This window comes from Gadus macrocephalus, chromosome 10 (assembly GCF_031168955.1).
Source record: "Gadus macrocephalus chromosome 10, ASM3116895v1".
In the NCBI taxonomy this organism is placed as follows: domain Eukaryota; kingdom Metazoa; phylum Chordata; class Actinopteri; order Gadiformes; family Gadidae; genus Gadus; species Gadus macrocephalus.
In genome coordinates this window covers 5,370,342-5,385,945 of record NC_082391.1, presented here as the reverse complement: position 1 = coordinate 5,385,945, position 15,604 = coordinate 5,370,342, and the positions used below count along the sequence as shown (strand labels likewise).

The window sequence follows — 15,604 nt, the reverse complement described above, 5'->3', positions numbered from 1 at the left end:
ATTGAAATGAAATTCCAATATTTTTTTTTTTAATAAACAAACTTTCCATTCTTTCGAACTTGTTGTACCCTTGCCCAGTGTTCAGCACATCTCAAGCATGAACTCTAGGACTACTGTCGGAGGGATCATCAGCAACGCGCTGCCTCGCGTCAAAAGTACGCGGTCGCCACCGCGTTCTGTATCCGCGATGAGGGAGATGACCTCGAAACATCCGGTATATTCGCCTGGCCTCAGATGCAACAACAAACAACACTTTGTCCAACCGTTAAGGACGCCATGACAACGATGTGTCAACGATAAGGGGAAATAAGCCAACTTAAAAATACAGTCATGATCTAGGGACAGGGTCACTGAGAACGATCTCCAGTTTACAGCGTTCAACGTCACTCGTCATTCATTGATCAATAGAAAAGGTCTTTCAAAATAGAAAACTTCATGATGTTATAACAGGTTTTGAAGTGTCCTAGCACGAGGTACGGGTCTGGGTGGAGTGGACGACCGGTCAGGATGCGGACCCGGGTCCGGACATGGAGGGGTCTGGCCTACATTCCCTACATTCACGCCGAGCGAGCCATGGGAGACTACGATACTCTCGCGATGATAGCCTGACTTTTCCATGCGATCATATCACTCCGCGCTTCATAAAGCCCAGAGAACATACGACATGCATTATTAACGTCTCCTCATCAAATTGTGCGTTCAATTTAATGTACCACAATTTTTTTTATTTTAGCCGACGAATATATGTAGATATCATACATAAATTACAGTTGAGGGATGTAAACAAACCAAAAAACGAAACGTAATGTGAATACTGCTCTGGTGCAACATATGTCGAGTGGACATTAACGTCTCCTGTGTGCCTGAAAATCACACAGGACACACAGGAAAGCTTCGCGTTGTAGAGAGACAACACGTCAGAAGATTAGAGACGAGTTTTCTTTTCTATGTTTAATATAATGGATCCCGGTGGTGGGGGGCTCGCAGACAACCTGAAACATTTTTTACAATGCCACTTTTCCATCGTTTTAAAGAAGATGTTTATTGCTTCCTCAGAAACTACTGATTTTACATGGTTTAAATTCGTTTGTAGCAGAGTAAATATTCACTAAGTTCGGCGAGTTCAGGATTTTTAGAAACTGGGTGTTTTGACCCTTCTTGTTATATGTCTGTCCAAACACAGTGAGCGCGGAGCCAGAAGCACGGTTCTATCTCGGTCGGCTGCGCTCAACGAAACCCAGCGGTAAAGATGCGCATGTCGGCGGAAGGGTTTTATTCACAGCGCAGTATTGTGAGTGATCCGGCGGCCGCTGCAGTAGGAGGAAGGACCGCGGTAACGGTTCTGGTGCTTCTACCTCTTGTGTCTCTCTCTCTCACTTTTTGCTTCGAAACCCTATCGGTGGCGTCTTCTAATATCAATCGGTAATTCGGATGAACAGTGACGGCCTTTTATGACCTACAATCAGCGGCGTTACCCACCGTACAGTGACACCCATCGCCATTTTACCCGCTACACGTTTTCCGTGACAGCAGCGCTAGCACAACAATGGCTCTGAAGAGAATCAACAAGGTGAGGAAGGCCCGCTCCAGCACAGCCCTGCTGTACCACTGTCTAACACCACTCCATAGCAGGTGTTTAATCAACATGGGGATCATGGTGGAGACGGAGTAGGGTCTTAATCCCGGTGGTCGGTATGGGTGAAGTAACGGGACGAAGCCCCGGACCGGAGCGGCGGCAGCGCCGCTGCGCCGTGTCTGTGTCGCTGGTCCCCGTGTCCACGGCTAACGATACTTCCACGGGACCATCTGAAACACACACACACCTCGATGTATCGGAGCTGTGTTTCACAGGTTTTTATGCGAGGGAAAGTGATTGAGTTAATGTACGTGTTTTTTTTTTTTTCGTGGATCGATGTCATCCTCAGTCTGTTGGTGTCGGCGTTCAGCTCGGCGATAGCTAGCCTGTTAGCCCCGGAGCTAGCTGCCTGTGCGATCAGCGCTGGGGCTCCTCCGCCGAGCAGGCTGTGATTTGAGCCTCCTTATTTTATGTGTTCTGTGTGTTAGTTCACACCACGGGTTGATCAGTTATTGATGGTCGTTCGGCCGGTGTGCGCTGGGCCTGCGTCACGGTGGTAGCCAGTCTGCTAGTCCAGCCCGGTGACACCGCTAGCACGGGGTGTGCTAGCGGTGTCACCGGGCTGGTCTGACAGCTAAGGGTTTATTCAACGAGCATCCAGCTGGAGCTAAGGGCTTATTCAACTAGCCCCTAGCCGGGGCTAAAGGTGGATGGTCTGACAGCTATGGCCTTTTCAACCAGCCTCTAGCCGGATCTAAGGGCTCATTCAACCAGCCTCTAGCCGGAGCTAAGAGCTTATTCAACCAGCCTCTAGCCGGGGCTAAAGGTGGCCGGTCTATAAGGTCTGACAGCTCAGGACTAATTCAACCAGCCTCTAGTCTGAGCTAAAGGTGGATGGTCTGACAGTTAAGGGCTTATTCAAACCAGACTAGCCGGAGCTAAAGGTGGCCGGTCTGGATGCGGGTCCCACGCGTCGTCGGTCCTTGATGTCATGTTGCTGTCAACAGAAGCGGGGCTCAAACTAATATTATTCTGTCCCTTCTGTTTTCAATTGAACCAATGCTGCACATGTAGGTTAATGTGCTGGCCTCTACATTCGCTGTACCAGCTGTTGTAGTGAGACGACCCAACGTAATGGTTTACTGATGTGCCTTCACTATCCTATTCTATAATCCTGTTCTGTTATTTGTATTAAGTTGATGAATAGCATTTTCATACACATTGGGCCTTCACGCCGGTGTCTCCGCTATCAATGCCTACAGTAAAACCATTAGCTCCATAAGTCATCTAAGTTTCTGTCATGTGGGCCGCATATCAGTTCAGAGATGGCGTATGACGTTACATTTTACTTCCAAAATGTGTAAAAGTGTAATACAAGCAAGCTTAGCATTCAGCATTGCTATATCCAGCAGTATTATATTTCATATTGATATGTTCTTACACACAGTGAGTATCTTTATGCACATTGGTGTATGCGAGTAATAACTTTGCTACTAAGGTCCTCCTAATACAACACTGGCTTAATTTCTTTGTCTCAGGAGTTGACTGACTTGGCACGGGACCCGCCTGCTCAGTGCTCTGCGGGACCAGTAGGAGAGGACAGTAAGTAGACCTTTACCTTTCTGAGACGCCCACAGCACATATCGTCACCCCTCCTCTTGGTGGTCCATGTTCTATGTAATTTAAGTTGTAATGGATCAGTAGGTCACCGCCAAGTGTGTGATTAGCCCTTCCCAACTAACTTGCACACAAAGTGTGTTGTGCTCCGGGCTACGCATTTCCCTATCCTCAAACCAAGATCCACGGGGAACTAGTTTGTTGTCGGTGTCAATGGTCAGTGGTTTAGATTCAGTTTTTTAGTTTAGTTTAGTCTGCCATATCTTTTTACTTAAATCCCATTATGCTTCTACTTCCTAAAAACGTCCTTCTCAGACAGGACTTCAAGCCTGTTCTACGAAATTCCTACACATGTGCGCATGGTTCAGCCTTTTTTCCTATCAACATAGGCATTTCTTAATGCAACGTTTTTAAGGTTTAGTGAATAAGGACACAGAATCACCCAAAAATACACACACCAAATGCCGGTAAATTACTAGGGCAGATTATATGGAAGTAAGATCAGCATCTGGAAGCAATTTTCCTAGCCTGAGGTTCAAACGGAACATAAAATATCTTGTATAAAGCAAAAGTTGGCTTTAGATGCACACCTACGCTCAATAATTTGTTGTCTTTTAGCAGTGTATAGACAAATCAAGCCAGTGAGATATTTACCTCACTCTGAACAGTAGCCATTTCCTCATAAAGTTGAATGTTTGCGTCCCAGGTGTTTGTACTGAGCTGGGAAAATGTCAGGAATTGTAAATGATGATGATGCATATTATTGGTTCGCTAAACTTGAGATCTAGAGATGACTGGTTCTCAATAAATTCCCTGTTCTAGTAGCCCCTGTGTTTGAGAGCACCCCCCCCCGCCTCTTCAAACACAACCAAGCCTTCTGTTCAGAGTACAAGTACACTCTAGCCAGCTGCCAATTTCAATTTGAATCCAATTTCAACCCATAGAATATAATGACTTTCATTTATACATTTACATTAGATATGAGCACATCTACAGGGTTTTAGTCCCACCAATTTAAGTGGAATTCGGACTGGGACTGGCCTTATGTCATTGAGGCCTCTCCCTCTTTGGGACACATCAGTCCCATTCAGGGATCCTTCCCTATTTACACCAATTGGGAGTATTCAATGGATTTAGCATGGTCTATCATTTATAGGGCTGTAGTCCCCCAAAGAACATCCTGTAGACCAAAATTCGACAAACTCTACGACCAACCGACGCGCGGGACAACTAAAACCCATCTGCCGCATTGCTCTCTACTTTACCTGATCGCCTAAGTAGCATGTAAGTGCTGTATGTTGGAGGTCAGTGTGTTGCAGATCCTTTCATGCTCGGAGTCTGACTCTGTTACAGCAGAGCTTTGATGTATAGCGGGTCGCACCAGATGAGACACAGCGCGCGCTCAGACAGCATGGCGTAGTAGAAAGACATCACGTCGGGCGATTAGTCTACGTTTTGTTCGTTTTTGATGTAATGGGTCCCAGTGGGTGACACTCCGAAGCGTGCGAAGTGTCACATTTTATACGGTCATACTCCAAGCCCATCGGGTGTTTAAAAGTGAAGTCATTTTTTAAGCAGATTCTGCCACACAAACTACTGATTTGACATGGTGTGGAGTAAATAGTCACTAAGTAGACTACAAGTCATACTTAAGTTTAACAGGTTCAGAGTTGTAAGAAACTGGGCATTTTGACCCTTATGTGTCTGATTGTTATAACTTCATGATAATGAAGTTATAATATATTAAGTTATAATATATATATATAACTTCAGCCGTGAATAATTTTCATAATTAACGATATTTCTTACACAATATAGCCAGTCACTCGTAAATACAATGCAACAGTTTGCATATGTCCCCCCTGCCCTGAAAGTTTTAGATGAAGAAGGGTTTTTTTCCTTAGGAAAGTAACCTTAGCGATTGTCAGCCCAAATAATTTCCATTCTCTTTTGTGTGTCATTGATAATACAAGTTCTCAATGAACATAAGTAATAGATGTTTTGATCAGGGTGATGAAGAACCTTTTGTATCAATAGTGAATAGTTGGTATTGGATTCCTCTAACAATACATGCAATAACAGCATTTTATCAAAAAGTATTTTCTGTTCATTATTCCTCTTTGACTTGGATTATAATCATTGTGACATCTTCCTGTAGCTCATTCAAATGGTTAATAAAAAGCAAGTGAAATTTACGTACTCATTTCTAAGATTACAGACTACTTCAGCCCTAAAAGCCTTTAATGAAATCCTAGGAAGCTAATGATGAGAGCTGTTATCCTATAATATAAACAAGTTGTTTTTTTTGTTGCAATACACATGGATCCCTTTGACCCTTTTCAATTCAATTATGAACCCTTGCGGGTTTTAATAACTTTGCAACAAGTAATTATGAAGTCTGTCATCATTAGACATCCATTCTTGGGGTCATGCTTAGATTACAATTGATTTGTGTGTGTGTGCGCGTGTGTGTGTGAGATTTTGGTATCCATTTGCTTTGAGGTATTTTCAGTCACATTTAGTATATGTCCTCAGTGATCCCTTGCATAAATGTGGTCTTGAAGGCTGTGTTTACAGGATTTACATTTAAATGTTTGATTAGCTTGACAGTAATACTTTAAGGTCCCGAACAAAATAGTCTTCAGTAAACAATTCCAGATGCCAACCAACATTATATAACTCATAGTTTCCATGGTTTCGATGTTTGATGTTACAGTCAGTGACGGTTTCAACCACAATGAAGAATTATTCATGCTGGGCAATTTTCAGATTATGAATCAAAACAAATGTGGTCTGCACAGTATTGGAACTGTTATTTCTTCTTATAAAATTTGTAGTTTGATGATCTGTCTGCTTTTTACAGATTAGTGGTACAATCTTGGCAAATGCAACACAGAGAATGTATAATGTGGAAATGACTTCAGACATGGTTTCTCACCCCCCAAATCTGTCTTTGCTTTGTTTCAGTGTTTCACTGGCAAGCCACAATAATGGGACCTGTAAGTAATGGCTTGAAAATAAGTTTACGCTTCTATGCATAAAACATTATACTATACACAATGTACCACGTAAGTGGACCATTTTCTTTCACAATTGTCTCAAAGCGTAGTTTCTGTGATTAATTATCTATTCTTTTTTTCCCCCTCACTGTAGAACGACAGTCCTTACCAAGGCGGGGTATTCTTTCTGACCATTCACTTCCCCACAGACTACCCCTTCAAACCGCCAAAGGTAAGACCAACACAGACAGACAGACGGACAGAGAGAACCCTCTGCTAAACCGTGGTCTCCCAGGGCTCCGGTGTGGTTGACCGTTATCAGAATCTGTTTCATCCAGGCTTCTCTTCAACTGCCACCCGACATTAGAAATGCCCCTTCTATTTCAGTGTTCAAATCCAGGCCCCAAACAAACCTTTTCACACTGGCCTTCCTCCATCACCCTGACCTGAAAATGATTTAAGGAAATTAATGGTAAATTAAGGTGATTAATTTACATGGCTAGCACTGCCTCAATAAGTCACCATCATCGATCACTCTGATGCGGAAAATGTATTTTTCGTGTTACGTGTTACTTTTAACACGTTTAATGTGTGCTTTCAATATCACTACATCTTGGCTGCGTTCACTTCAGGTTCTTTGGGCTCCAGTCACTTTAGGGTTAGTAGTAGTATTCATTGTTGGTAGCAGAGTCTGCTGCCAGAGAGGTTGGGCATGGAGGTTCCCCCAGACCAAAAGCTACAGAAGTCTGCTAATGCTTTAAATGAGCCGTCTGCTTGCTGCTCAAAACGTGTGGCATTTCACAGCCGCCGTACCGCAGCACGCAGAAACACCTGAAGAGAAACGGGTACTGTTCTGGAAGGCCGACCACGAGAACAGTTAAAAGCACCGATCCCACCAACCGTTTTCAACAGCCAGCAGCCTGCTTTGGCGTTTTTATCCTATGGATCCCGCGCTGAGTAGATAACCCGTCCATTATTAATAGAAGGTGGCGCTCTGCCCTGCTGGCTGCTATATACACTCATTGTTGGAGTCCTAGGCACTCTTCTCCCTTGCTACCTTTCGAATTTTACAGGTGTAGGCTAGAATCTGGGCTGATGCTACATTGATTGACAGTGTTTATTGGGATGTTTGCCGCAGGGGTATTTAGAAATACCATCAAAAATACAAACATGCATTCATCTTACGTAAACATTTTATATTATGTTTATGTATTTTGGCCAAGTTTTGAAGCAGGAAATATAATTAAATAGGTGCATTGTTGCTGAGACCAAAATAGTTTTTTTCGCCACCGATTCGCCACATTGGTCAAGTCTTTCAATATTGGCCACCCGCCCGGAACGCCATGACATCAAATCTGAAATTGACATTTATAGCAGCATAGTGATGCTGTGCTGTTGTATGACAACAATCACAGAATAGCAGTTTATGCAGTTTGCAAGTATTGATGATGGCATTGGATATTGAAGCTCCCAATTACAGCGATCGGACACGGGGAACGCGTCAGACCGCATTAAGTGGCGATCACGGTTCTGAGTCCCATGTGTCTAGCGATGTCTACATGCCCAAGGGACAGGCGGACAGCAGCACTCCTCTATAAAGTCATCGTTTGGTTGATATTTACAAAAGTACCCGGCTATAAACAATAGCCCAACGAAAAAGCCATTGCCCAGGATACGTCAACGTTTCAAAATGTCCCTAATAGATTAGGGTTTTGTTGTGCACTCGTTTTACACTCAAGTCTGCGACAGTTGCTATCGATATACACACGTGGAAAGTCAGGTTATCCTGTGTTATATACAGTACGGTGTGTGTTACACCCACACCGCAGCGCCACTGGCCATAACGTTTCTCACCTGCTCTTGTGGGTTGCAGAGCTACGGGATACTCTTCTGAACTGCAGTCTTTAATGTTGAAGGACAATTAGGTACTTTTTGAAACGGGAGGCATACCTGTTTTAACTGCGTTGAAGTTAGGCTGCTATTTAGGGCAGGGAACTTTGTAGTTGTGCCTATTGTGTAGAAATATTGACCGAAATGATGACTCAATAGAGAGGAGTGCTGCTGCATGAGGCGGCTTCAGTTGTTCTCCTCAGAAGGTTTACATCGCTCGACATACGGGACTCCTACCGATGAGCATCTCTTCGGTTCACTGGGTCATCGCTGGAATCCTCAGTGGAAATATCTGTTGCAAATCCACAATCTTTGTCATTTAAAGAACTTTCAAGATGCGCAAGCTGTTTATTTGCTCCTTTTTATCTACACAGCATTAGGCTGCCTTACATTTCTATCAGTTTTAATTTCGGGGTGGTCCTGGCAGGCGATCTTTATTGTATAACCGCAGCCCACCGGGCTAGCCAGTAAACGTTGGTTAACAAACCGAGGTTAATCCTGTCGACAATGATGCCCTCGGAGACGATAATAACAATGGAGCCGTTTTTATTATGTTTTTATTATACAAATGAAGGTGACCAAAAAACTGAAGAGCCAAGAGCTCTGAGACTCATTTGTCGACTTTTGAGGGTTCAACCTGAAAGGAAAATTGAGAATATTGCTATGTCTTACCTTTTAGGTATTATGTTAAATAATGATTACATGTCGGTTTCTCATATTCCGCTATCTCTTTATCTGTCCAAGGCAAAGCCATCTGAAATTGTTTTATACATTTTTGGATGAAAAGTTCCTTGTTTAGATAAATTCTTTAATCCGATGATTAATCAATAGAGAATATGGCTATGAAATATGGCCATAGAATGGAAGTGGCTACCCTAATATAAGCATATGAATGGTCCGTGGTCCTCAACAGACGCGCTGCCTTGTCCTTTGCCCATCATGCCAATGTCTTGTGTTTCCCATCCACAGGTTGCATTCACCACAAGAATCTACCACCCAAATATCAACAGCAACGGCAGCATTTGCCTTGATATTCTGCGGTCACAGTGGTCTCCAGCTCTCACCATCTCCAAAGGTAGGCCCCCCCTTCCCCTCAGATCCTCCCCTCTCCCCTGGGGGAGAGGAGGACACGTGCATCAAGGTTTCACCAGGCATGGCTCTCCACTGACCAGAAGAGAGGCACATCCCTTGGTTGATCAGGCTGTGTGATTTCATGCTTAGGAAGGGCAGGTTTAACTATAATATAGCCTATTGGGTCAGTGACTTATGGCCTTTCTATGCAGAGTGCTGTGTTGGCTTAAACAACCTCGGCCTCTTTGTAACGGACCCCAGAACGTAACGGGCGGAAGTGGGGCAGCCCCTATTGAGTTCCTCTAGTGGTTCAGCCAGTAAACATTGCACAGGTGATTTGTGAGCTGTTGAGTGCGGGCGTTTAATAGGTCATAGTAGGTCCGGTAACTCGTACTCTTTCTCAGGTTTACGGCACGCTAGGAATGCGCGATATAAACGATATACGATATAAACGATAAAAAATGGCCTACGATAGAGATTTTAGTTATATTGCTCTATCGCGATAATGCATGTTTGACGCGATCTATCCATGACCCGCGAAGTATAAAGAGCCACGAGCTGCAACCGTCTGCAACGCATCGTCCGCGACCCGCGAAATTTAAAGAGCCACGAGCTGCAACCGGCTGCAACGCATCATCCGCGACCCGCGAAATTTAAAGAGCCACGAGCTGCAACCGGCTTCAACGCATCATCGTCATCTAAGTAAATATGGCTGAAAGCGAAACGGAGGAGCTGGTGATTGCGCTCATTTCATGTTCATTTCAAAATTGTATGCGTTCATTTAGCACTTTTACGTTTTAATATCAAGTATCTTTGCACACTCTTGGAAGATTTTTCTTTATTTAAAATAGCCATGCCTAATACTGGACGTATTTCCCTAATTCACAGTATCCATTTCTTTATTAACAAGACACCACCAGTTTTAATTTCATTAAGCGAAGTATACGTCATTACACAGAAGATTTTTTTCTTTGTTAAAGTCTCTGCAGCTACAACATTATGTTGTATGATTACAGTTTTGCACAATAAATGTTCTCAAAACGACATACTAAGTTTCATTCTTTTGTTTTATACATTTAGCAGTTTGGCTTTCCTTAGTCTATGTAACCTGTTCTGAAATGGTTCTATTATGATTTATATATAGTGATATATATATCGTCATCGCAATAGGTTGCAATGTATATCGCAATATGGATTTTAGGCCATATCGCCCATCCCTACGGCACGCACACACGCACACTACCCCGAACATCCTTTTGTGTGTTAAGTTTTCCCCGAAAGTGGCAACACGGTTTAACCTTGAAACACATGCTTATTTAGCATGGGGAGTGTTTGGAAGTGCAGTGAAACAGCTAATGTAGCTAATAATACAATCTGTGAGGGGGGGAGGGGCACTGGACCCTGTGGGACTGCACTTCTCTGGGACGCTTTGAGTCATGAACGGGGAAGGTTATTTATTCTTTTTACTAACTGAAGTGTATGCTAGGGCTGTGCGATATGACCAAAATATCATATCCCGATATAGGTCATTCATTATCCCGATAACGATATATATCACGATATAGCACATTTTCTGTAAATTCAATGAATAAATAGTTTATATAATAAAATGACCACATGGAAAGGCTTATTTCGTATTACATTTGGAATTATATACTTGACTAATAAAGGTAAATTACTCATGATTATTTTTTTCCTTATATTTAATACCTTTGTGCACATTTTCAATTAAGCATGTAACAAAATCTAAAATATGAATGCATAAAAAAGTAAAAAGACAACACTTCAACTATAGTTGCAAACAAAATATAGGCCTAAAATTCGAATATGGTAAAAAATATCAAAACCAACCATATAATACTCAACAGTAGAACTGTTTGAATTGTAGCAGCAAACAAAAATGAATACAGGCCTAACTATTGGTATATAGAATACCAAATTCAATCATGGAACACTTTCAAGTTTAAACTATAGCAGCAAAATAAGGCTCACAAAAAGAGATAGAATATAACAAGTAAAAAAACAATCTAAGTTTGAATTATAGCAGCATTATATGAAAACAACCAAAGTGCCGCAAACAAAATAAAAATATCATCGTTGGACTCTCTGCGTACTGTTTGACATGATTCTTGCGTAGATGTTGAAAGAGGTTAGTGGTGTTTGAGTCTGTTGAGGGGACCGGTCTGCGGCATACTTTGCAAAATACGTTTTTGTGGTCCGTGTCAGACTTTTCATACCCAAACCACGTCCATGCGACAGAAGGAGCCCCTCTTTTAGGTACGAGCTCCTCGTTTTGTCTTGGCTGGTCGGAGTCCTCCTGTTTGGAATAACCCCATTCTGTGTCACCTTCACCCTCCTCCATGTTTGTTTGTGTTGCCTTCATGTGCCATGAGGAAGAACCTAAAGCGTCGTCCAAATTACGAAAAATATTACCGTCAACAGTGATTTGTGACAAGACGAAATAAACAATGGAGCATAATATCATACGATTGTTTTTATTTCGTCACACAAAATATATCGTCATATCACGCAGTCCTAGTGCATGCCATAACTGAAGTGTGTGTGTTTGCCTATGTTTGTAGTGTTGCATTTTTAAGATGATTTGTTGAATAATTGAATATTGCAAGCAGAACCTATCTTTTATTAATGATTCGTCATGAATGTGTAAAAAGGATCATGTAATAAGGGAATCTTGTTCATGTTAACATGGATATTTATGTCTTCTTTTGTTCGTGAACAATGGGTTCATCACCCCAAACAAGCTTTTAAAGTTCCCCTTTATAGATCCGTGTCTGAATACATCTCACACGGTGACATTGAACACAAAACAACTGAATTAGTTTGAGAGCCATTCTGTCCTGCTCAGCGTTTGTGGCCCTCTATTCTGGGGTGGTCCCTTAGGAGCCATCAGGCCTTATTGTTCTGTGTCTTTGTGTGAACCACAGTAATGGCCACCGTAGCATTGGCCCTGACAAAAGGCTTCCTAATGGACCATCTATCAACATAGGAGGATCTTTACTAGCACCGTGGTGAACTGGACGTTCCTCCCCGTCCGAGGGCTGCGCTGCATCTGCTCAGTCACTTCTATGGACCAGGTCTATCAGTAGCCCCCGCTCACGCGTTCGTCTTGTGGCTCTTCACCTTCTGCAGTTCTCCTCTCCATCTGCTCTCTGCTGTGTGATCCGAACCCAGACGACCCCTTAGTACCTGAGATCGCCCGCATCTACAAGACGGACAGGGACAAGTAAGTCCCGGCTTCACCTCTACCAGGAGGGACTCCTAATCCCTCCTAGAAAGAGAGTTGGATCTTATTACATGGTCGGTCCAGCAAGCACTAAAGAAATGTAATTATCGGGTTGTTCTGAGCTTTACAAAATGTGTATACATTTATTTTTGTTGAACGCTTGTCAAACAAAAAAAGCACATTTTCTGCATCACTTTGAACTCTTGATACTTTTGTTTTACATTTCTAACATTTATTTAACAATTATAAGAGCAACTTGTTTTTGTATTACAAAAACAAGTTGCTCTTATAATCAGTTGCAGCCAGATTTGATTATTATTGCATTTCATTTTAACTAGGGAATCACCAAATCCCTTATTAGGACACTATTTACGTTCCCTCTTGATGCTCAAACATTGTGAATCGCGGGTAACAACAATAGTGTTTTCATAAGCGATCTAAACATCCTGGTCTATAGGAATGGTATCAGTTTCATGCCATGCAATTGTTATATAAACATTAGAAGTGACCTCGACTCAAATCATCGATAGAAAGACACTTAGTTGACCTTTTGTCTATAATAGTCTTATAATCTGTTGGGAAACGGTATCAGTGAGTCATTCCACTGGGAGCATGTGGGTGCTAAATCTGTGATGCTGCTTCTTGAAAGAATAGCCTACAAGTTAGACAATGTGGTTTTTGTATGGGTTTGACTGTCTCCTCTGCCATTTACTGTTATGTTTTGCTTTGAATAAAAGTCCCTATTGTTTTTTTGATAGGCCCTTTGTGTAATGACGGTGGCATTATCCAATCATTTATTTATTTTTTAAACCACATGAACAAAAACATTTAATATTGCCATTATTTCTTAACCATTCAAGATTTATTTATTTTTAAATGCAAGCGGTCACCCTCAGCTGCACATCATACCACTCGGGGGGGTAAATTATTCTCTCTGCCGTTATGGCGGGAGTGTGTTCTCACTTTTGCTATACTCTGGATATCTGCGTCATTCCAATGTATTTTTAATTAGTAATCTGTCAAACGCCTCTATGTTGGTTGTCGTTATCGACGGGGGGTTTGTCTTCCAGGGTTGGATGTTGATGCCATACGTAATCAGACTGAACTGAGCTCTCGGTCTCCACAGAGCCTCTTGATGTGTTACATTAATTACGGTACATTATGTTGGTGTATATTTAGGCTTATAGTAGCCTTTATTTTCTGTCAAACTATAAGCAGACGCTGACATTAACAGACGTTAATTAGCTGCATTTATAAAAATACACATATAAGTGATTTGACTATCTGCTGTAGTTGTCTCTGCTCTGACAAATCATATCAGACTATGCAAATCCTTAGTGGGGGACGGCCCTAATTAAACCCTCCTCCTATAACGTGTGCTGCCCTGGAGAGCAGCTCTGTCTGAAGGGCTGTCTTCAGGGAGCCACTACAGAGGAGAGCTGCTGGATGAGATCACCACCAGCCCTGTGGAACCATTAAAGACACGACAAAGCGCTAACACTCTTCTCTCTCGTCTCTTCATCGCAGGTACAACAGAATAGCGCGGGAATGGACACAAAAGTATGCAATGTAGTGTTGGAGAAGAACCATGGCCAACCACCTCTACGACTGAAGGCTAGGGGAACTTTGAAGTAAAGAGAAAACAAACGACAACAACAAAAAAAAGTACAAATGAAAAAGCTTAAAACAAGATCTTGTTGGTTTCCATTGGAGTGCTTTCTTTGAGCCACGCCCCCCCCCCCCCCCCCCCCCCCCCACCAGAGCACCTGTAGAACTCCCTCTCCCCCCGGGGCTCTCGGTGTCTCCCCCCCCCCCCCCCCCCCGCCCACTCTGCTGTACATATTTTCAACTCGATATGGAAAACACGCCCCGCCCCCATCACCCCTGTGACCCCCACCCCACCCTGCCACGGTACCCTTTTGTTTTATTTGATTTGGTCACGTCCTTCCTATCACACGGCGTGTGGACAGTGTGCCACACACCAGTCGCCCTGATCTCCTGGTTCTGAACCCATGTGCGCCAATTCCCTCACTCACTCGCTGACTCCAAACGTTGATCACTTTAAGCATTCCTTTTACCATCAGTTAAGCTTAGGGGACCTGCTCCCCCCCCAACCCCGCGTTGGGGACGGGGACTCGGGGTAGACGGATCATGTTTACGCTCTGCACTCTTTCTTGATTTACATTTTTCTTTGTATTTTTATTTTTTATTTCTATGCCTCATCACCGACTGTAGAGGTGACGATTCAAGCAAGCGGGTTTGGCAGTCGTGTCAAGGGGGCATGTTGAATTTTCTATGAGGAAATCTATTTAACAAATTCTAAAAAAAATCATAGCAGGATGTGTGAAATGGAGAACGTAATGTAAACGGGCTGTTCTGGTCTCCTCTTCCATTCTACGAAAGGACTTGACCTGATCTGGTCACCCTTCCACCCCCCGCCTCACTGTGGCCATAGAACAAAGGTCCGCCCTTTTCACGCAAACGCACAAACCAATACTTTCCCCATATCACCGCCACCGACATTAGACATCCACGACGTGGAAGTTCTACACCAGGTAATCCGTTTTGTTTTAATTTTATTTTAATAGTTTTTTTTGTTTTGTTTTGAATCCCATAACTTTTTTTAAAATATTATTTTGCTATTGTTAAATTAGAGGCTAATATCTTAATGGCTACAGGACTGGCTTGGGCTCTGGGAGCGAGGAGATCCCACTCTCCTCGCACAAAACTTCTGTATATTGAATTACCTGAGAGGCTCGTTGAGCTTTGTGTGTTGATTAAACTGTGTAATAAAACCTCGGGCTCCTGTTTTGACTCATTTCCAGGGCCACTGTTAGAAGGCTGTCCCTGACCCTATGACTATGTTTCATTTACATAATTAAGGGATTCTTACTTGGATAATGAAGTAATTCCAACGCTGGACCGAAGAGATGGTGTTCTTACTGTGAGGGGTGTTATTATTGATTTACTGGTCATTTGGGTTATGTTAGATTCAATTTTAGTTTATCAGGAACAATATTCCATGATAAAAGTGAATATGTCTAAGAACTTCCATGCTGAGAATGTAGGACTCTTAAGGTATACGCTTCTTGAATGCACACTTACGATGAAAAATCAAATACATTTTATCGTATCGATCCATATTGAGTAAGAAACATTTAATAGTTTACAATATCTAAGGTGTTATATTCTATGCGTTTACAAAAA

General features: G+C 42.6%; 1 protein-coding gene across 1 annotated transcript; it reads left to right on the top strand.

Annotated features, from left to right (window-relative positions):
• The first annotated feature begins 1,267 nt into the window (after window positions 1-1,267).
• Window positions 1,268-15,192, top strand: LOC132465527 (ubiquitin-conjugating enzyme E2 D3). The gene is made up of 7 exons (XM_060062203.1): window positions 1,268-1,570; window positions 3,115-3,178; window positions 6,161-6,192; window positions 6,347-6,424; window positions 9,052-9,157; window positions 12,304-12,397; window positions 13,925-15,192. The coding sequence occupies exons 1-7, from the start codon at window positions 1,547-1,549 to the stop codon at window positions 13,968-13,970; spliced, it is 444 nt and encodes a 147-aa protein (XP_059918186.1). The 5' UTR covers window positions 1,268-1,546; the 3' UTR covers window positions 13,971-15,192.
• Window positions 15,193-15,604: the final 412 nt, after the last annotated feature.